General features: G+C 43.6%; 1 protein-coding gene across 2 annotated transcripts in view; it reads right to left on the reverse strand.

The window, feature by feature from the left end:
• The window catches only part of EXOC4 (exocyst complex component 4), a 605,068-nt gene that overhangs the window by 444,897 nt on the left and 137,944 nt on the right, over positions 1 to 22,227 (reverse strand). For both annotated transcript variants that reach the window (XR_013215715.1, XM_077264444.1), the window contains exons 8-9: positions 14,495 to 14,640; positions 11,900 to 11,988 (exon numbers count right to left, since the gene is read on the reverse strand). Coding sequence is in view for 1 of the 2 variants with exons in the window: in XM_077264444.1 (XP_077120559.1) it covers positions 11,900 to 11,988; positions 14,495 to 14,640 (235 nt within the window). In the remaining variant the exon portion in view is untranslated. The remainder of the gene's footprint in view (positions 1 to 11,899; positions 11,989 to 14,494; positions 14,641 to 22,227) is intronic.

Raw genomic sequence — 22,227 nt, forward strand, 5'->3', positions numbered from 1 at the left:
TGAATTCTGCTCGGATTGAGACCACAGTCCCTGGACCCAACTATTCTCCACGTGTGCCCCTCGATCCCTTGGGACTAGCATCTGTAGTTATTATTCGGGATACATTATTTGTCCAGGGAACACCTCTACGTAAATTTGGTATGTGTGTCCACCAATGTGAAGATTGTTTAGATTCAGTGGATAGTGAAAATTTACTGTCAAGATGGCCTTTAAGGTGACGGGTGTTACGTAAAACGTCCCACTGTAGTGATCTGGTGTGATATTGAGCCCAGGGAACCGCCGGGATACATGATGTGAGTGATCCTAACAGTGACATTGCCCCTCTTACAGAGACTGAAGGATTATTAATCACTCTGGTTGCCAGTCGTTGGATACTATCCACTTTTGCATCTGGAAGACGACATTCCTGCCTCCTAGAGTCTATGACAAGACCCAGAAACTCCTGTTCTTTAGAGGGTTGTAAGCGAGATTTTTTAAGGTTAATGATCCACCCCAATTTCTGCAATACTGATGTCTCCTTCCCTAATTGGTCCGTGCAATGTGATTCAGAATGTCCCACAATTAATAAGTCATCTAAGTAGGGAATTATTAAAATGTCCTGTTCATGAAGGAGTGCCATGACCTCTACCATTATCTTAGTGAATACACGGGGTGCGACCCCGACTCCAAAGGGAATAACTCGGTATTGAAAATGCTCTACCGTATCATTAATTGAAAATTGTTGGTGTTATGCATGTATTGGGACATGATAATAGGAGTCTTTCAAATCTAAGACAACCATGAAGCAATTGTTAAACATAAGTTTTATTGCCGTCTTTACAGATTCAATTTTGAAGGAAGGAACCAGTAGAAATTTATTTAGGCCCTTTAAATTAATGATAGTACGGAAGGATCCATCAGGTTTTTTAATCAGAAAGAGGGGGGAATAAAACCCCTTACCTCTCTGTACTGTGGCCACTTTAATCAGCACTCCTTTTTGTTGAAGTTCCTGGACTTCTGACTCTAGTGCCAACTGTTCTGTAGAAGAAGAGCGGATGGGTGTTAGACAAAATCTGTTTTGAGGAATCTTTTGTAACTCGAACTTTAGACCAGTTGCAATAATACTGGGGACCCACGGGCTATTGGAAATTTTCAACCAGGCAGGGTAGAAGGCTGAAAGTCTGCCCCCCACCTGGTCCAGCAGTCATTGAGGCTTTTTATAGTCCCGAGAGGTGTTAAACAGAGGTGTCAAACTGCATTCCTTGAGGGCCGCAAACAGGTCATGTTTTCAGTTTTTCCTTGTATTGCACAGGTGATAATTTAATCACCTGCACAGAATGATTCCAGCACCTTGTGGAATGCTAAAGGCCCCGTCTCACATAGCGAGATCGCTAGCGAGATCGCTGCTGAGTCACAAGTTTTGTGACGCAACAGCGACCTCAGTAGCGATCTCGCTATGTGTGACACGTACCAGCGACCTTTTTTTGGTCGTTGAGGTCCCGCTGACATCGCTGAATCGGTGTGTGTGACACCAATCCATTGATGTCTTCACTGGTAACCAGGGTAAACATCGGGTTACTAAGCGCAGGGCCGCGCTTAGTAACCCGATGTTTACCCTGGTTACCAGCGTAAATGTAAAAAAAAAAAAAAAAACAGTACATACTCACCATCTGATGTCCGTCAGGTCCCTTGCCGTCTGCTTCCTGCTCTGACTGACTGCCGGCTGTAAAGTGAGAGCACAGCACAGCAGTGACGTCACCGCTGCGCTCTGCTCTCACTGTACGGCGGCACTCAGTCAGAGCAGGAAGCAGACGGCAAGGGACCTGACGGACATCAGATGGTGAGTATGTACTGTTTGTTTTTTTTGGTAACCAGGGTAAACATCGGGTTACTAAGCGCGGCCCTGCGCTTAGTAACCCGATGTTTACCCTGGTTACCCGGGTGCTGCAGGGGGACTTCGGCATCGTTGAAGACAGTTTCAACGATGCCGAAGTCGTTCCCCTGATCGTTGGTCGCTGGAGAGAGCGGTCTGTGTGACAGCTCCCCAGCGACCACACAGCGACTTACCAACGATCACGGCCAGGTCGTATCGCTGGTCGTGATCGTTGGTAAATCGCTATGTGAGACGGGGCCTTAAAGGGAAGGTGCCACCAGTTTTCTTGTAGTTTGTTTTTGTGTGAAATTAAGCTTAAAATAGTAAATAAAATGTACTAATGCAATGTTTGCACTGTTTGCAAACATTTCTATATGAAAAATATTATATATTTTCTTACAAATATATATATTGACCACTAGGGGGAGCATTTTCCATTTTAGACCTCAAGCAGCTATAGTAAGACTTACCAGCTTTACTGTTAGCTGGAAAATCTGGGCAGTAACTGCTGACATCAGCATTTCCCTCCCCTTTTGGGTGGTCTAATATCCCTGGGGCAGAATGAAGAGCAGCATCACAGGGCAGAGCCATTTTGTGTGTGACTGCCCTGTGATCTGCTATCACCAGCAGTTACTGCATCAGAAGCACAGTTAGTTTATGTGGTGTGTATGGAGCAGCATTGTCTGTGCAGAGCTGTCTGTGACTCATCCCTCAGTAAGATAAGAAGGAGCTCCAGGTCTGCAGTGAGTGGCCAGGCATTGTGGAGGGAGGGGAGAGATACATTGTATGGCTGAGAGAGGTGTCAGGTGTCACCTCTCTGCAGGCTGTGAATGCAGCGTAATGGAGTGAATGGAGCTCCTGTGATAGAGAGTAAGTGGAGCTGGGCAGAGAGCACTGGGCTATAGTAAAATGGCAGCTAGTCACACCTACAGCAGTGAGTTGTGCAGCCCACAGAGGCGTGCCCAGCTCACTGCTAACACCTCTCCAATGTTATAGATAGGGTCCTCGCCGGTCTATTATCTCCTATGTCCATGGGGTGCTGTAAAATGACACTGTTAGTGCCCTGCTACTGCTGCAAAACCAAGATGTCAGCCCCCAGTTCCTTCTTTAAACACATATAACACACGAAATCTGTTGCACATGCATTTAAAACTTGGTTATAGCAGCATGTTATGCTACATTACAGTGATTTATTAATGATCTACAAACGCGGTACCTTACCTTTAAGGAAATCTAGAAAACACTCATGGTTTGAGGCCCTCGAGGAATGCAATTTGACACCCCTGGTGTTAAACATATATCCGCTCTCTCTTTTCCTGTTACCGACATATCTGGATCTCTATTTGATCTTCTACGATTAAACCATCCTCTATTGTAATCCCGTCTGTATAAGGGTCTTCCTAGGAAGGGGAATCGTTTTTTTTATTATCGCCCGCTTTCTCTAACAGTTCATCAAGTACTGGCCCAAACAAGTGCGCCCCCTCACAGGGAATGCCACAAAGCTTTGATCTGGCCTGCAAATCTCCTGGCCAACACTTTATCCATAAAGCCCTGAGGGCTGCATTAGAAAGGGCTGAAGATCTGGCTGCCAATTTTACAGACTCTGCCGAGGCGTCTGAAAGAAAAGCTGCTGCCTCCTGAATTATAGGAAGGGAGGATAGGATCTCGTTTCTAGGGACCTTGTTTTTGAGTTGATCCTCTAGGCGGTCAAGCCACACCATTAGTGACCGTGCTGTACAAGTAGCCAAAATTGCTTGTCTCAGAGATCCTGCTGCCGTTTCCCAGAAAAACATCAGCCTTTCTGTCTAATGGGTCTTTAGATTCCCTAAATCCTCAAATGTAAGCGAGGTCATTTTGCACGCCTTGGCTAATGCCGCGTCTAGTTTTGGGGCTTTATCCCATGAGGATGAAGCTTCTTCCTCGAATGGATACCTCCTCTTAAATGCTGGTGGGAGCGATCCTTTTCTCTCAGGTTTCTTCCATTCCCTTGTAATTAACGTGTTTATCTTATCAATTACTGGAAAAGATCTACGGGATTTTTTATCTAACCCTTTAAACATTATGTCCTGCATGGACCACTCTGACTGGGGCTCCTCAATCCCCATTGTGTTGTTTACCGCTTTAACAAGACGATTAACTCTAGTGGTAAACAGGACTGACTCGACTCAGCGTCCATGGATGAAGAGGAAGATGGAAAGGAATCTGAGCTTAGTTCACCCGAGTCTGAACCAAAATCCGAAACTGGGGATCTGATCTTTTTCCCCCTTTTAAAATATGTCTTCTGGGATATGGATTTAATAGAACCCCTGATTTCTTGTCTAACCATATCCCTTAAGATGGAAGTAAGGTCAGGGGCCTCCTCCTCTATTAAGTGTTGTATACAAGGTTTGCACAACCTTTTCTCATGACCATCTGGGAGCGGTTCCCCACACTCGGCACACTCTCTGTGTTTGGCTTTGGTGGAACATTTTCTCCCCTAATAAGGAGAGAGGGAACATAAGGAGGAACAGACTATCACTAAGTGAACTTTCACGTAGATCACTTACCCAGATGCGTAGTGAATGGTACCGTAGCTAGTGGGGGGTCCTTCCTAGCCGGCGATGCTTTATGGCTTGAGGTCTTGTTTGGTCTCGACTTCAGAATACATTTTAACTCCACCAGCGTGACTACTGCCACTAGATCTACGCTGGGAGTTAGTATGGGTCTCTTCTACAGGCTGAGGCTGCTGCCGCTTCTCAGGCTGCGGTGCTTCTTGCTCCGGAGACTCCATTTTGAAAAAATGGGTCAGACACATCAAGCAGCCCCCATACACATCTTAAATACACCCCCAACGGTACCGCCCCCGGATGGGGGTCAGCAGGATTTCCATATGACCTGCCCGGCACCATGCTGAAGACTGGCCTCCCCCTCCCAAGGCCACGCCCCCGGCTGACAATAGGGCCCCCCCAGGCCCGGCCGCACTTCCGTTCTCACCGCCTATCACGTCCGGCCTCGGATATCCAGAGAGACGCTATCAGCCGGCGCGGCTCTACCGCGCATGCCCAGCCGCGTCATCAGGCCGCGCCGCTGGCCGCATCATCAGGCTGCGCCGCTGGTCACCTCACCAGGGAACGCCCCTTCCGGTCGCGAATGCGGCGAGCTCATGCACCGCCGAACATGCCAGCCGCCGCCTGGATCAATGCGCACAAACTACCAGGACGCGACCAGCCCTGGAAGGCCCCGCCAGGCACGGCCCCAGAAGCAGGCACCATATACTTACCAGGTACCTGCGGCGACGGGTCACTAAGAAGCAAGCCCCTCTGAAGGCTGTTTCTCTCTGCTGACACCTGACACGAGCAGTTCCCCTGCAGTGTAGTGCTTCCGGCGTCCTGGACAGTCCAAGGTAGGGGGCCCCCGCTACCTGAATCGGCCTGCCAGGACTGGGTAGTCTTCTTTTCTTCGACCTTCTTCATAAGGCCTGCCTGAAGAGGTTCGCCTGTCAGGGACAGGAAACCAACTGATGCGGGAGAGAGGTGCCGCCCTTTTATGTCTAGGTTTCCTGTCCCTGAAGGGCGGATCCCCTCTTTCGTGGTGCTGTCATGGCGACTGAATAAATCAATCAATCAATCTTTATTCCTTGGGTCAGTACAATAATAAATTACTACTACTGAAAAAAATAGACTTTTTTATACAGTTTTTGCGTCACCATATTTCTGGATGATAAATAGAGACTCAATAGTTAAAATCAATCAGTATTGTAACAAAAAATAACTGTATAGTGGTGGCCTTACATGAGAAAGTCCTCCTACTCCCTCCCCCCAAGGGAATTGAAATCCCAACCATTCAACAGTAGCTGCAGAAAGTTAACAAGATACATGAGTACATCAATGACAGACACAGCATGGAATCTCTTGCTGGAGCTTCAAGGAAAAAACCTCAATTTAACTATATCTCTGTGCTATTCTCCCAACAGCAGTTCTTAAGAATTCATTTTAAAAAATATCCCAATTAGTCAACAAGATTGAAAAAAGACCACATTAAAAGCGCTATCTATCTAGAAATATTTGTGTATATCATGGATAACGGCACTTTTCAATAAAGAATGTTGGATATATACAGTATGTGGTATACATAAAAAAAATCAAAAAGTACAATAATCTTGAACAATACACGTCACCGACTGGTACAGGAGGAAAGAGCACCCTGCCCGCGAGGGTTCACAGTGTCTCTCTCTCTCATATTATATACACACACTGCTCAAAAAAATAAAGGGAACACTCAAACAACAGAATCTAACTCCAAGTAAATCAAACTTCTGTGAAATCAAACTGTCCACTTAGGAAGCAACACTGTTTGACAATCAATTTCACATGCTGTTGTGCAAATGGAATAGACAACAGATGGAAATTATTGCCAATTATCAAGACACACTCAATAAAGGAGTGGTTCTGCAGGTGGGGACCACAGACCACATCTCAGTACCAATGCTTTCTGGCTGATGTTTTGGTCACTTTTGAATGCTGATTGTGCTTTCACACTCGTGGTAGCATGAGACGGACTCTAAAACCCACACAAGTGGCTCAGGTAGTGCAGCTCATCCAGGATGGCATATCAATGCGAGCTGTGGCAAGAAGGTTTGTTGTGTCTGTCAGCGTAATGTCCAGAGGCTGGAAGAGCTACCAGGAGACAGGCCAGTACACCAGGAGACGTGGAGGGGGTCATAAGAAGGCAACAACCCAGCAGCAAGACCGCTACCTCAGCTTTTGTGCAAGAAAGAACAGGAGGAGCACTGCCAGAGCCCTGCAAAATGACCTCCAGCAGGCCACAAATGTGCATGTGCCTGCACAAACGGTTAGAAACCGACTCCATGAGGATAGTCTGAGTGCCTGACGTCCACAGATGGGGTTGTGCTCACAACCCAACACCATATAGGATGCTTGGCATTTGCCACAGAACACCAGGATTGGCAAATTCGCCATTGGCGCCCTGTGCTCTTCACAGATGAAAGCAGGTTCACACTGAGCACATGTGACAGACGTAACAGGGTCTTTAGTCCAGGTCTGGGAGGAGATCCTTCAGAAGACCATCTGCTGCCTCATCAGGAGAATGCCCAGGCGTTGTAGGGAGATCATACAGGCACATGGAGGCAACACACACACAACTGAACATCATTTCCTTGTCTTGCGGCATTTCCACTGAAGTTGGATCAGCCTGTAATTTGATTTTCCACTTTGATTTTGAGTATCATTCCAAATCCTGACCTTCATGGGATATTCATAAAAATTATCCATTTAGATTATAATGTTTTATTGTTCTCAAGACATTCCACTATGTAATGAATAAAGATTCGCAACTGAAATATTTCATTCAGTGATATCTAGGATGTGGTATTTTAGTGTTCCCTTTATTTTTTTGAGCAGTATACAGTACAGACCAAAAGTTTGGACACACCTTCTCATTTAAAGATTTTCGTGACTATGAAAATTGTATATTCACACTGAAGGCATCAAAACTATGAATTAACACATGTGGAATTATATACTTAACAAAAAAGTGTGAAACAACTGAAATTATGTCTTATATTCTAGGTTCTTCAAAGTAGCCAACTTTTGCTTTGATGACTGCTTTGCACACTCTTGGCATGCTCTTGATGAGCTTCAAGAGGTAGTCACCGGGAATGGTCTTCCAACAATCTTAAAGGAGTTCCCAGAGATGCTTAGCACTTGATGGCCCTTTTGCCTTTACTCTGCGGTCCAGCTCACCCCAAAACCATCTCGATTGGGTTCAGGTGTGGTGACTGTGGAGGCCAGGCCATCAGGCATAGCACCCCATCACTCTCGTTCTTGGTCAAATAGCCCTTACACAGCCTGGAGGTGTGTTTGGGGTCATTGTCCTGTTGAAAAATAAATGATGGTCCAACTAAACGCAAACCGGATGTAATAGCATGCCGCTGCAAGATGCTGTGGTAGCCATGCTGGTTCAGTAGGCCTTCAATTTTGAATAAATCCCCAACAGTGTCACCAGCAAAGCACCCCCACACCATCACAACTCCTCCTCCATGCTTCACGGTGGGAACCAGGCATGTAGAGTCCATCCGTTCACCTTTTCTGCGTCGCACAAAGACACGGTGGTTGGAACCAAAGATCTCAAATTTGGACTCATCAGACCAAAGCACAGATTTCCACTGGTCTAATGTCCATTCCTTGTGTTCTTTAGCCCAAACAAATCTTTTCTGCTTGTTACCTGTCCTTAGCTGTGGTTTCCTAGCAGCTATTTTACCATGAAGGCCTGCTCCTCTTAACAGTTGTTGTAGAGATGTGTCTGCTGCAAGAATTCTGTGTGGCATTGACCTGGTCTCTAATCTGAGCTGCTGTTAACCTGTGACTTCTGAGGCTGGTGACTCGGATAAACTTATCCTCAGAAGCAGAGGTGACTCTTGGTCTTCCTTTCCTGGGCGGTCCTCATGTGAGCCAGTTCCTTTGGAGCGCTAGATGGTTTTTGCAACTGCACTTGGGGACACTTTCAAAGTTTTCCCAATTTTTCGGACTGACTGACCTTCATTTCTTAAAGTAATGATGGCCACTTGTTTTTCTTTACTTAGCTGCTTTTTTCTTGCCATAATACAAATTCTAACAGTCTATTCAGTAGGACTATCAGCTGTGTATCCACCAGAGTTCTGCACAACACAACTGATGGTCCCAACCCCATTTATAAGGCAAGAAATTCCACTTATTAAACCTGACAGGGCACACCTGTGAAATGAAAACCATTCCCGGTGACAACCTCTTGAAGCTCATCAAGAGAATGCCAAGAGTGTGCAAAGCAGTCATCCAAGCAAAAGGTGGCTACTTTGAAGAACCTAGAATATAAGACATATTTTCAGATGTCACACTTTTTTGCTAAGTATATAATTCCAAATGTGTTAAATTCATAGTTTTGATGCCTTCAGTGTGAATTTACAATTTTCATAGTCATGAAAATACATAAAAATCTTTAAATGAAAAGGTGTGTCCAAACTTTTGGTCTGTACTGTATGTGTGTATATATATATATATATATATATATATATATATATATATATATATATATATATATATATATATATATATATATATATATATATATATATATACTTTTTTTTTTTTTTTTTTTTTTTTTTCCCCAACAGCACAAGGGTGAGGATTGACTTCCTGATACACAAACAGGTGACATTTAAGAGTTAAAGGAATTGTCCAGTCTTGTGACAAAAGTCGGCAATCACTATGTGGCTGCAGACTTCTGAATCCTTACAGTATGTGTCACGCACATGGTCAGGATTCACCGGTGTCTTTGGCGAGTGCGGGAGGTCATGTGACCACGCAATTACCTACATGCATGTCTAGTGGGAATGTGGCCAGCAGTATGTAGATCAAATACTTGCAGTCACATGACCTCGCTCTTGGCCTCAACGCCTGAGAATACTGACAGTGCTGTATAGATTAAGAAGTCTGCAGTCAAATACAGTGACTACAGACGTATCACAAAATGGGAAAAGCCTTTTTAGCTACTGTATTTTTTTTGGGGGGGGTTTAACAATCAATATAAAATAAATAAAAAACCAGATTAGCATAAAATATGTCGGTAAAGGATCTTGATACTGATACCTATAGCTTTACGGATATTTGGAAATTGAGAAAAGAAATAGAAGAAAAATACATTTCTTTATAAGTTTTGCAATGGAAAAATACTGATGTTTTATACAAATCTTAATGAAGATGAGAGGAGAATGAAAAATAAAGTATCCAAACCAACAGTACTCTATTCATTGGATGACTGGCATTGTTCGTGTCGTGCTTTCGAATGCAGTCTGAACAAAGCCTTTAACATTGTATAATCATGAATGTTCAGCCTGCATAAACAGTATTTAGAAAGAATTTATGAAAGAGAATAAACGGAGTCATTTCCCCTCTGCATGTAACATATGGACTATCCATTCAACCCAGCTCAAGTGATCCCACATGAAATGTCATGTGTCTGACAGAAATAACATTCTGGATGCATGGCCCTGCCAACATGAACATGTGGCCAAAACAAATCAGAATCCTAGCATCGATATTTCTTGCTTTATTCCATTACAGCAAATGTGGTTTTATTACATAAGATTTTTATTATAAATATGGAAACATAAGGATGTCAGAGAAGCATTTCTACAGCATCAAGCTACAGCATCAGGCAAGCAACATTTGCCCATGGATCCATAAGGATAAATTAATAATTACTGGCAAAGAGCTCAAAAGGTTTATATGGAATAAAAAAGAGGAATACAACAAAATGAAATATTTGTTAACTTAGCTAATCTGACTTTTTTAAGGGTTGACAATGACTTTTAGAATTGTTACTTCCAAGTGTTGGCACTAGCGTTCATGTTCTCTTCCGCTCTGAAGCAATGAATTGCATATATAAAATTCACTGAGGAGCACTGCATGGCCTAAAGGTCTCCTTACGCTGACTTGGTACTTTACACAAGGCCAAACTTTAACCCTCACACGACATCAGAAGACTCTCTCCCTTCGAAACCAGTACTTCCGCTTTGCACTGATGAGGTGCAAACACCCTGAAACATGTGTCTGTAAACTGGCCATTTCTCCAAAGTGTCTAATGATACTAAAAATGTTATTGAGAGGGTTTATTCAAATCAAGATGTTTTCAAAATGACGTTTCCCCTTTATCATTACATGCATATCATTAACATGACTATCAATCCTCTGTTTTCCATAATTCCACAACTATTCCTTCTTGGTGTTGCAATTTCAATGTTGAGAAATGTATATACTGTAAATATATATATATATATATATATATATATATATATATATATATATATATATATACATACACACACACACACCCATATTACCTATACATCCATATAATATTTATTTCATATACTATGCTTTATATATTTAAATTTTTTAGAGATTTTTCAGGAAATATTGATGTCATTCACTGATAGAGGCCACAAGCTAATGACTCACCTCTATGAAGCCAATTTATTATTTCATTAGAGAATATACTGATATAGAAATTCCCCAAACCACCTCCATAATATTTTAATAACAGACCTTCAAAATTTCTCTGGAGAAATGTACTGAATTACAATCAATGGCATAGTAAATTGCCTTGTGTGCTCTTTTGGTCTCGACTGTGAATAGGTCAAGTAAAATGGCACATAACGGCGTGAGGGGAGTTTACATTCTATGCACAAGGTATGTTCATGAATATGAAAATGGCATAAAATGAGTTACGCAGAGCCAAGACAAGGATTTTTACGAGAAAATATGTGACGTCTGAATTGTCAGATCCGTTATCCATTCTTTATTGTTACTGGCTCTTCTCACCCCCCACCTCTCCCCCAGACTGAAGTCTTAATGAAATCTAACCAACAAAATCAAGAAACAAATTATTTTCTTACACGTTGAAACTCTCCGCTGTCAAGTGCCTGACCCCTGTTTGATAATCTTATTTCCGGAGAATCAAAAAGCTGGAAATATAAGCTTCCCAGAGTGTTAATTGCAGCCCTGCTCTGTTGCTAATCAAAAAATTGGATGTTTTGCATGAAAATACTCTACTAATTAATTCTCAGTCATAAAGCTCCTGGTTTTAATAAACCCTCCTTGATTGGATGGTCTTTGTAGAGAGACTGCGGCTAATCCAAGGCATTGGGGGTGGGAGGAGGGGGGGGAGAAGAAATAAGTGGCCTTATAAAGCCTGGATAAAGTGATTGCATTAATAGAAAGGCACCATCCTGACTCTGCCGTGTTCTAGAAAAAGAAAGATGCTGACCAGCGAGTGTTCTGAAAACAAGGAAGGGAATTCAAGAGTTAGCACTTCTTCAAGTATTTCACTAAGGAAACTAGTTCTTGATCTACCTGAAAAATATCATACCTATCAAATGAAAAAATTATAAAGAAAAAATCCCAGACACAATATAAATAAGTTTAATACTGGGGGCCAAAACGTAGCTTGGGGGCCACATTCAAATTGTGAGCATCTTTCATAACAAAGAAGTATAGAAGATGCAAAGTGTACCTTGAAGCTCCCCGCTTTTGCTGTACAATTCTCTCCTTTGTTCTCGCAGATAGGCGCTCATACTTATTGCGTGTGAGGAGGACTCAAACCTTAGAAGAGAGCAAACAATAAAGCTAAACAAATAAGTCGCAAAAATGTAATTACTTTAAACCCACACTTTTAAACTAAGGGTGTGGGTCCATGCAGTGTTTTCAGCATAAACTCCAAAAACCCCAAGAAGTTCAAAAACCATTGGTTTTTCATAGGGGAGAACCCGCTTCAAAAATTCAGGAAATTCACCGCCCTCTTGCTTGTTTTCCCTCTACAGGTCCTTCTCAAAAAATTAGCATATAGTGTTAAATTTCATTATTTACCATAATGTAATGATTACAATTAAACTTTCATATATTATAGATTCATTATCCACCAACTGAAATTTGTCAGGTCTTTTATTGTTTTAATACTGATGATTTTGGCATACAACTCCTGATAACCCAAAAAACCTGTCTCAATAAATTAGCATATTTCACCCGTCCAATCAAATAAAAGTGTTTTTTAATAACAAACAAAAAAACCATCAAATAATAATGTTCAGTTATGCACTCAATACTTGGTCGGGAATCCTTTGGCAGAAATGACTGCTTCAATGCGGCGTGGCATGGAGGCAATCAGCCTGTGACACTGCTGAGATGTTATGGAGGCCCAGGATGCTTCAATAGCGGCCTTAAGCTCATCCAGAGTGTTGGGTCTTGCGTCTCTCAACTTTCTCTTCACAATATCCCACAGATTCTCTATGGGGTTCAGGTCAGGAGAGTTGGCAGGCCAATTGAGCACAGTAATACCATGGTCAGTAAACCATTTACCAGTGGTTTTGGCACTGTGAGCAGGTGCCAGGTCGTGCTGAAAAATGAAATCTTCATCTCCATAAAGCATTTCAGCCTATGGAAGCATGAAGTGCTCCAAAATCTCCTGATAGCTAGCTGCATTGACCCTGCCCTTGATGAAACACAGTGGACCAACACCAGCAGCTGACATGGCACCCCACACCATCACTGACTGTGGGTACTTGACACTGGACTTCAGGCATTTTGGCATTTCCTTCTCCCCAGTCTTCCTCCAGACTCTGGCACCTTGATTTCCGAATGACATGCAAAATTTGCTTTCATCAGAAAAAAGTACTTGGGACCACTTAGCAACAGTCCAGTGCCGCTGTTTATGGTTCAAAAGTGGCTTTACCTGGGGAATGCGGCACCTGTAGCCCATTTCCTGCACACGCCTGTGCACGGTGGCTCTGGATGTTTCCACACCAGACTCAGTCCACTGCTTCCTCAGGTTCCCCAAGGTCTGGAATCGGTCCTTCTCCACAATCTTCCTCAGGGTCCGGTCACCTCTTCTCGTTGTACAGCGTTTTCTGCCACATTGTTTCCTTCCAACAGACTTACCATTGAGGTGCCTTGATACAGCACTCTGGGAACAGCCTATTTGTTGAGAAATTTCTTTTTGGGTCTTACCCTCTTGCTTGAGGGTGTCAATGATGGCCTTCTTGACATCTGTCAGGTCGCTAGTCTTACCCATGATGGGGGTTTTGAGTAATGAACCAGGCAGGGAGTTTTTAAAAGCCTCAGGTATCTTTTGCATGTGTTTAGAGTTAATTAGTTGATTCAGAAGATTAGGGTAATAGGTTGTTTAGAGGACCTTTTCTTGATATGCTAATTTATTGAGACAGGTTTTTTGGGTTATCAGGAGTTGTATGCCAAAATCATCAGTATTAAAACAATAAAAGACCTGACAAATTTCAGTTGGTGGATAATGAATCTATAATAAATGAAAGTTTAATTGTAATCATTACATTATGGTAAATAATGAAATTTAACACTATATGCTAATTTTTTGAGAAGGACCTGTAGAGGGAAAACAAGCAAGAGGGCGGTGTACATAAATGATTTCCCCGCCATGGAGCATCAAGCGCCTGTACTTGGTCTGAATAGTCATTCTGTACCGACAGAGTCCCGTTAATCAGTCAACAGAGTCAAACAGCAAAGCTCCATTTATTTAGTGGCCACTAGCGATAACTGCAGGTCAGGTGCTATCCTATTGTAGAAATTAGCTCATCAATATCAATAGCATGGACAACCTCATTAGTAGAAATGAAATACGGAACACAATGTATCGAGCATACTTTTCAGTCATATAAATACTGGTAACACAGTACGCATATTATTATAATAATAATAATAATAATAATAATAATAATAATAAAGACCATCACTTCTTAAAGGAAACCTATCATGTAAAAAAAAAAAAAAACCTATTAACCTGCTGATATGGGGTTAATCTGCAAGTTAATAGCGTTCTGTAGCTACCCGATGTCCGCACTGAAAGCCCTGCTGCTAGGAAGAAATTAACTTTATTCCTCGTGGCAAGTTCGGGCTTTCAGTCATAGAGGTGGGCTGGCGCAGCTTCAGTCACCGACCAGTGCATAGTGACTGACAGCAGATTCTAGCAGCTGTTTTAATGCAATACAGAAAACTCTAAATGAACAACAATATTTCTTATACCTTGTCTAGAACCCTTTCAGTATGACACAAATAATAAGAAAACTAAACTATTACGTACTTAAAAAGAGAATTTTTAGGCCTTTGAGGCTTCTTCTTTGCAAAAAAAGCTGCAAATTCTCGTCCAGTGCTGGCATAGCTTAGCTGGGCAGATGGTTCAGAAGATGTCTTGGTGTTCTTCATATCCAGATATTCGGTCAGAAGAATCTACAAGAAACAATAGTTTATAAAGTCTACAGCAAAACTGATAATTATTAGGGCTCTATTCAATGACTTCAGCAATAAGAAACTGCCTATATACAAATATATGACTACTCGTATATGCAAGTATATGAACAGGTTGTGGAGGAAAATTGAGTTGTTAAAAGATCTCTTGAATCCATTTAATCTTAAGATCGCTGTTATTTGTGCTATGTGTCTACTTGATTTTTCTGTTGCTTTTACCAATAGACTGCCATCAAACTAGGAAGACCTTCCGTTTTGGTTCATTGTTAACCCCTTCATGACCTTGCCGTTTTTTGCAATTCTGACCAGTGTCCCTTTATGAGGTAATAACTCAGGAACGCTTCAACGGATCCTAGCGATTCTGAGATTGTTTTTTCGTGACATATTGGGCTTCATGTTAGTGGTAAATTTAGGTCGATAATTTCTGAGTTTATTTGTGAAAAAAAGCGGAAATTTGGCAAAAATTTTGAAAATTTCGCAATTTTCACATTTTGAATTTTTATTCTGTTAAACCAGAGAGTTATGTGACACAAAATAGTTAATAAAAACATTTCCCACATGTCTACTTTACATCAGCACAATTTTGGAAACAAATTTTTTTTTTGCTAGGAAGTTATAAGGGTTAAAATTTGACCAGTGATTTCTCATTTTTACAACAAAATTTACAAAACCATTTTTTTAGGGACCACCTCACATTTGAAGTCAGTTTGAGGGTTCTATATGGCTGAAAATACCCAAAAGTGACACCATTCTAAAAACTGCACCCCTCAAGGTGCTCAAAACCACATTCAAGAAGTTTATTAACCCTTCAGGTGTTTCACAGCAGCAGAAGCAACATGGAAGTAAAAAATGAACATTTAACTTTTTAGTCACAAAAATGATCTTTTAGCAACAATTTTATTATTTTCCCAAGGGTAAAAGGAGAAACTGGACCACGGACGTTGTTGTCCAATTTGTCCTGAGTACGCCGATACCTCATATGTGGGGGTAAACCACTGTTTGGGCGCACGGCAGGGCTCGGAAGGGAAGGAGCGCCATTTGACTTTTTCAATGAAAAATTGGCTCCAATCTTTAGCGGACACCATGTCGCGTTTGGAGAGCCCCCGTGTGCCTAAACATTGGAGCTCCCCCACAAGTGACCCCATTTTGGAAACTAGACCCCCCAAGGAACTTATCTAGAAGCATAGTGAGCACTTTAAACCCCCAGGTGCTTCACAAATTGATCCGTAAAAATGAAAAAGTACTTTTTTTTCACAAAAAAATTATTTTAGCCTCAATTTTTTCATTTTCACATGGGCAACAGGATAAAATGGATCCTAAATTTTGTTGGGCAATTTCTCCTGAGTACACCAATACCTCACATGTGGGGGTAAACCACTGTTTGGGCACATGGTAAGGCTCGGAAGGGAAGGAGCGCCATTTGACTTTTTGAATGAAAAATTAGCTCCAATCGTTAGCGGACACCATGTCGCGTTTGGAGAGCCCCTGTGTGCCTAAACATTGGAGCTCCCCTACAAGTGACCCCATTTTGGAAACTAGACCCCCCAAGGAACTTATCTAGATGCATAGTGAGCACTTATAACCCCCAGGTGCTTCACAGAAGTTTATAACGCAGAGCCGTGAAAATAAAAAAATAATTTTTCTTTCCTCAAAAATGATTTTTAGCCCAGAATTTTTTATTTTCCCAAGGGTAATAGGAGAAATTGGACCCCAAATGTTGTTGTCCAGTTTGTCCTGAGTACGATGATACCCCATATGTGGGGGTAAACCACTGTTTGGGCGCACGGCAGGGCTCGGAAGGGAAGGCACGCCATTTGGCTTTTTGAATGGAAAATTAGCTCCAATCGTTAGCGGACACCATGTCGCGTTTGGAGAGCCCCTGTGTGCCTAAACATTGGAGCTCCCGCACAAGTGACCCCATTTTGGAAACTAGACCTCCCAAGGAACTAATCTAGATGTGTGGTGAGCACTTTGAACCCCCAAGTGCTTCACAGAAGTTTATAACGCAGAGCCATGAAAATAAAAAATAATTTTTCTTTTCTCAAAAATAATTTTTAGCCCACAATTTTTTATTTTCCCAAGGGTAACAGGAGAAATTGGACCCCAAAAGTTGTTGTCCAGTTTCTCCTGAGTACGCTGATACCCCATATGTGGGGGTAAACCACTGTTTTGGCACACGTCGGGGTTCGGAAGGAAAGTAGTGACGTTTTGAAATGCAGACTTTGATGGAATGCTCTGCGGGCATCAGGTTGCGTTTGCAGAGTCCCTGATGTGCCTAAACAGTAGGAACTCCCCACAAGTGACTCCATTTTGGAAACTAGACCCCCAAGGGAACTTATCTAGATGTGTGGTGAGCACTTTGCACCCCCAAGTGCTTCACAGAAGTTTATAACACAGAGCCGTGAAAATAATAAATGTGTTTCCTTTCCTCAAAAATATTTTTTTAAGCCCAGAATTTTTTATTTTTGCAAGAGTAACAGGAGAAATTGGACCCCAAAAGTTGTTGTCCAGTTTCTCCTGAGTACGCTGATACCCCATATGTGGGGGTAAACCACTGTTTGGGCACATGCCGGGGCTCGGAAGGGAAGTAGTGACGTTTTGGAATGCAGACTTTGATGGAATGGTCTGCGGGCATCATGTTACGTTTGCAGAGCCCCTGATATGCCTAAACAGTAGAAACCCCCCACAAGTGACCCCATTTTGGAAACTAGACCCCCCAAGGAACTTATCTAGATGTGTGGTGAGCACTTTGCACCCCCAAGTGCTTCACAGAAGTTTACAACGCAGAGCCGTGAAAATAAAAAATCATTTTTCTTTCCTCAAAAAAGATGTTTTAGCAAGCAATTTTTTATTTTTACAAGGGTAACAGGAGAATTTGGACCCCAATATTTGTTGCCCAGTTTGTTGTGAATACGCTGATACCCCATATGTGGGGGTAAACCACTGTTTGGGCACACGTCAGGGCTCGGAAGGGAAGTAGTGACATTTGAAATGCAGACTTTGATGGAATGGTCTGCGGGCGTCACATTGCATTTGCAGAGCCCCTGATGTGCCTAAACAGTAGAAACACCCCACAAGTGACCCTATTTTGGAAACTAGACCCCTGAAGGAACTTATCTAGATGTGTGGTGAGCACTTTCAACCCCCAAGTGCTTCACAGAAGTTTATAACGCAGAGCCGTGAAAATAAAAAATAATTGTTCTTTCCTCAAAAATTATGTTTTAGCAAGTAATTTTTTATTTTTGCAAGGGTAACAGGAGAAATTGGACCCCAACAGTTGTTGCCCAGTTTGTCCTGAGTACGCTGGTACCCCAAATGTGGGGGTAAACCACTGTTTGGGCGCACGTCGGGGCTTGGAAGGGCGGGAGCACCATTTGACTTTTTGAACGCAAGATTGGCTGGCATCAATGGTGGCGCCATGTTGCGTTTGGAGACCCCTGATGTGCCTAAACAGTGGAAACCCCTCAATTCTAACTTCAACACTAACCCCAACACACCCCTAATCCTAATCCCAACTGTAGCCATAACCCTAATCACAACCCTAACCCCAACACACCCCTAACCACAACCCTAACCGCAACACACCCGTAACCCTAATTCCAACCCTAATCCTAACCCTAATCCCAACCGTAACCCTAATCCCAACCCTAACCACAACTGTAACCCCAACACACCCCTAACCCTATCCGTAACCCTAACCACAAGCCTGATCTTAACCCTATTTCAAACCCTAGCCCTAATTCCAACCCTAACCCTAAGGCTATGTGCCCACGTTGCGGATTCGTGTGATATCTTTCCGCACGATTTTTGAAAAATCTGCAGGTAAAAGGCACTGCGTTTTACCTGCGGATTTACAGCAGATTTCCAGTGTTTTTTTGTGCGGATTTCACCTGCGGATTCCTATTGAGGAACAGGTGTAAAGCGCTGCGGAATCCGCACAAAGAATTGACATGCTGCGGAAAATACAATGCAGCGTTTCTGCACGGAATTTTCCGCACCATGGGCACAGCGGATTTGGTTTTCCTTAGGTGTACATGGTACTGTAAACCTGATGGAAAACTGCTTCGAATTCGCAGCGGCCAATCCGCTGCGGATCCGTGGCCAATCCGCTGCCAATCCGCGGCCAATCCGCTGCCAATCCGCTGCGGTTCCGCGGCCAATCCGCTGCCAATCTGCGGCCGATCCGCTGCGGATCCGCGGCCGATCCGCTGCCGATCCGCTCTGTGTGCACATGCCATAACCCTACCCGTAACCCTAACCCTACCCCTAACCCTACCCCTAGTTCTAACCCTAGTTCTAACCCTAACCCTAGTGGAAAAAGAAAAAAAAATATTTTCTTTATTTTATTATTGTCCCTACCTATGGGGGTGATAAAGGGGGGGGGGGGGTTATTTATTATTTTTTTATTTTGATCGCTGTGTTAGAACCTACCACAGCGATCAAAATGTACCTGTAATGAATCAGCCAGCCGGCTGATTCGGCGGGCGCACTGAGCATGCGCCCGCCATTTTGGAAGATGGCGGCGCCCAGCGAGGAGACGGACCGACACCGGGAGCCTAGGTAAGTATAAGGGGGGGGGGAGATCGGGGCACGGGGGGGGCATCGTAGCACCGGGGGGTGACATAGGAGCAGGGGGGAGCGGGCAGGAGGACGGGGGAGCGGAGCACAGGGCGGAGGGGACCGGACCCCATAACGGAGCACTGGGGGGGAGATCGGTGGGGTGGGGGGAGTCACTTCAGGTTTTCCAGCCATGGCCGATGGTATTGCAGCATCGGCCATGGCTGGATTGTAATATTTCACCAGTTTTTTAGGTGAAATATTACAAATCGCTCTGATTGGCAGTTTCACTTTCAACAGCCAATCAGAGCGATCGTAGCCACGGGGGGGTGAAGCCACCCCCCCTGGGCTGAAGTACCACTCCCCCTCTCCCTGCAGATCGGGTAAAATAGGAGTTAACCCCTTCACCCGATCTGCAGGGACGCGATCATTCCATGACGCCGCATAGGCGTCATGGGTCGGGAAGGGGTTAAAGGCCGAGGTCATACTTTGCACTGAATACAAATGAGTGCTATGTGAGAAAACATCCAATAGCACTCGGACCAGGGTTAATCTATAGGGCAGCTCACATCACTGCTTTTATTCTCGGGCGTATTCAGCTTGCGAGTGAAAATCACAGCATGATGCGATTGTACGCGTATATCCCCCCCGAGTCTTGCCAAAGCAAGTCTATAAGTGCGAGAAAAAAAAAAAAATCGGACACCACTATTAATACAGTATGGGCATATAGGTTATAGACTACTGAAAAAGTCCTACCTGTATGTCTTATGTCAGATGCCTTGTTGTTGAGAAATCATCTTTTATCACTTTATGTAAATTACTTCTCCCAGGCTATGAGAAGAACACTGCCTGAAAGATAACTCTGCCTCCAGAGCTTATTTTACATGAAGGGGAGTTATCAATGTGAGACATGTAACTAACACAGAACAGGAGATCTGAACTTTGTCTTCTTGCAAAAACATTTTTTTCAGCTTTCTGAGCTCTGCTGAATTGTAACAATTGTGGTAGTTCAACTCACGTGGCAGTATAGGGTGGTAGAAAAATGGGAACATCGTCTCTTTAAATCCTCGTTGGTTTATTTTAAGGCAGCATAAACCAACACATGGGGAAATAAAGCCTTTCTGACTAAAACAGGAAAAACAACAAAGAAAACAAAACACTGTAACACAGTCCATTTGTTGCGGGTGGCACCCCGCTCTGGAGCAACATAGGTTCAGTTTGTGCTCAACAAGCCACTGGAGACTCCTTTCTCCAGGTTAGCTGAACCCCAGTCTGCCTGTAGAGCCCATTTACCTAAACCCTAGAACATGTGACTTTTCTCATCATGTGACCAATCACATGATCATGACATCACTCAGGTCCTAGCAGCTCTGCCAGTGGAGATAAAGTGGACCTTCTCCCACCCGCTCTATGAAGGTCCACATGAAACCAGCCCTTTGTGGAACTTTAACCCCTATCTGACGTCGGAAGGGATGGTAAGTCTAATTATCAGAAGCCTCGCTTTGAGGAAGGCTCCGGCGGTGAGCCCATCTCAATGCGGCGACATGTCAGCTGTTTTGGACAGCCGACATGTGCCCACAGAAGAAGCAGGCGGAATCGCGATCCACCCACGCCTATTAACTAGCTAAATGACGCTCTCAAACGCCGACAGCGGCATTTAACGCACGCTTCCGGCCATTGGGTCAGAAATACCCGCACCGCTGACCCCGTCACGTGATCAGGGGTCAGCGGTGCGTCAGCATGACAACCATGGTTGTTGATGCCGGATTGCTATGAGCGCCACCCAGTATACTACGTGGCTGTGCTATATACTACGTGGCTGCTATATACTACGTGGCTGTGCTATATACTACATGGCTGTGTGTTATATACCAGGTGGCTGTGCTATATACTACGTGGGCTGTGTTATATACTATGTGGCTGTGCTATATACTACGTGGGCTGTGTTATATACTATGTGGCTGTGCTATATACTACGTGGTTGTACTATATACTATGTGGCTGTGTTATATACTACGTTGGCTGTGTTATATACTACGTGGGCTGTGCTATATACTACGTGGGCTGTGCTATATACTACGTGGGCTGTGCTATATACTACGTGGGCTGTGCTATATACTACGTGGCTGTGCTATATACTACGTGGCTGTGCTATATACTACGTGGCTGTGCTATATACTACATGGCTGTGCTATATACTACATGGCGGTGTTATATACTACGTGGCTGTGTTATATACTACGTGGCTGTGCTATATACTACGTGGGCTGTGTTATATACTACGTGGCTGTGTTATATACTACGTGGCTGTGCTATATACTACGTGGGCTGTGTTATATACTACGTAGCTGTGCTATATACTACGTGGCTGTGTTATATACTACGTGGCTGTACTATTTCCTGCGCCCCGAACCCCTGACATCCTGCGCCCCGAACCGACATAAAGCGCCCCCAACTCCCGACATCCTGCAACCAATCAGCAACTGGAGCAGTCCGGCCGCGAATTGGTGCGATGTTGTGAACTCTATTTTTAGGCTCCCTCTAGTGGTCACAAGCGGTACTGTGTAGTGTTGTCTTCTGCAGGTTGGCTGCATCAGCTGGTTCGTTATCCTTGGTTCGTTTCCTATTTAACTCACCTGGATACTCAGTTCCTTGCCTGCTATCAATGTATTCAGTGCTCTTCAGATTCCTTGTGATTACCTTGCTCCCAGCCTCTCCAAGACAAGCTAAGTATTTGTCCGTTCATTTTTTGATTATCAGCATTCATCATGTTTCTTGTCCAGCTTGCTAAGATGTGATCTCCTCGCTTGCTGGTTGATCTAGGGGACTGAGTTTCTCCCCCCACACCGTTAGTTGGTGCCAGGGTTCTTGAAATCTCAGTGTGGATATTTTGTTAGGGTTTTTTACTGACCGCACAGACCCCTTACTATTTTCTGCTATCTAGTATTAGTGGGCCTCATTTGCTGAATCTGTTTTCACCCCTGTGTATGTGCCTTCCTCTTACCTCACCGT

Source organism: Ranitomeya variabilis, chromosome 5 (genome assembly GCF_051348905.1).
Source record: "Ranitomeya variabilis isolate aRanVar5 chromosome 5, aRanVar5.hap1, whole genome shotgun sequence".
NCBI lineage: Eukaryota > Metazoa > Chordata > Amphibia > Anura > Dendrobatidae > Ranitomeya > Ranitomeya variabilis.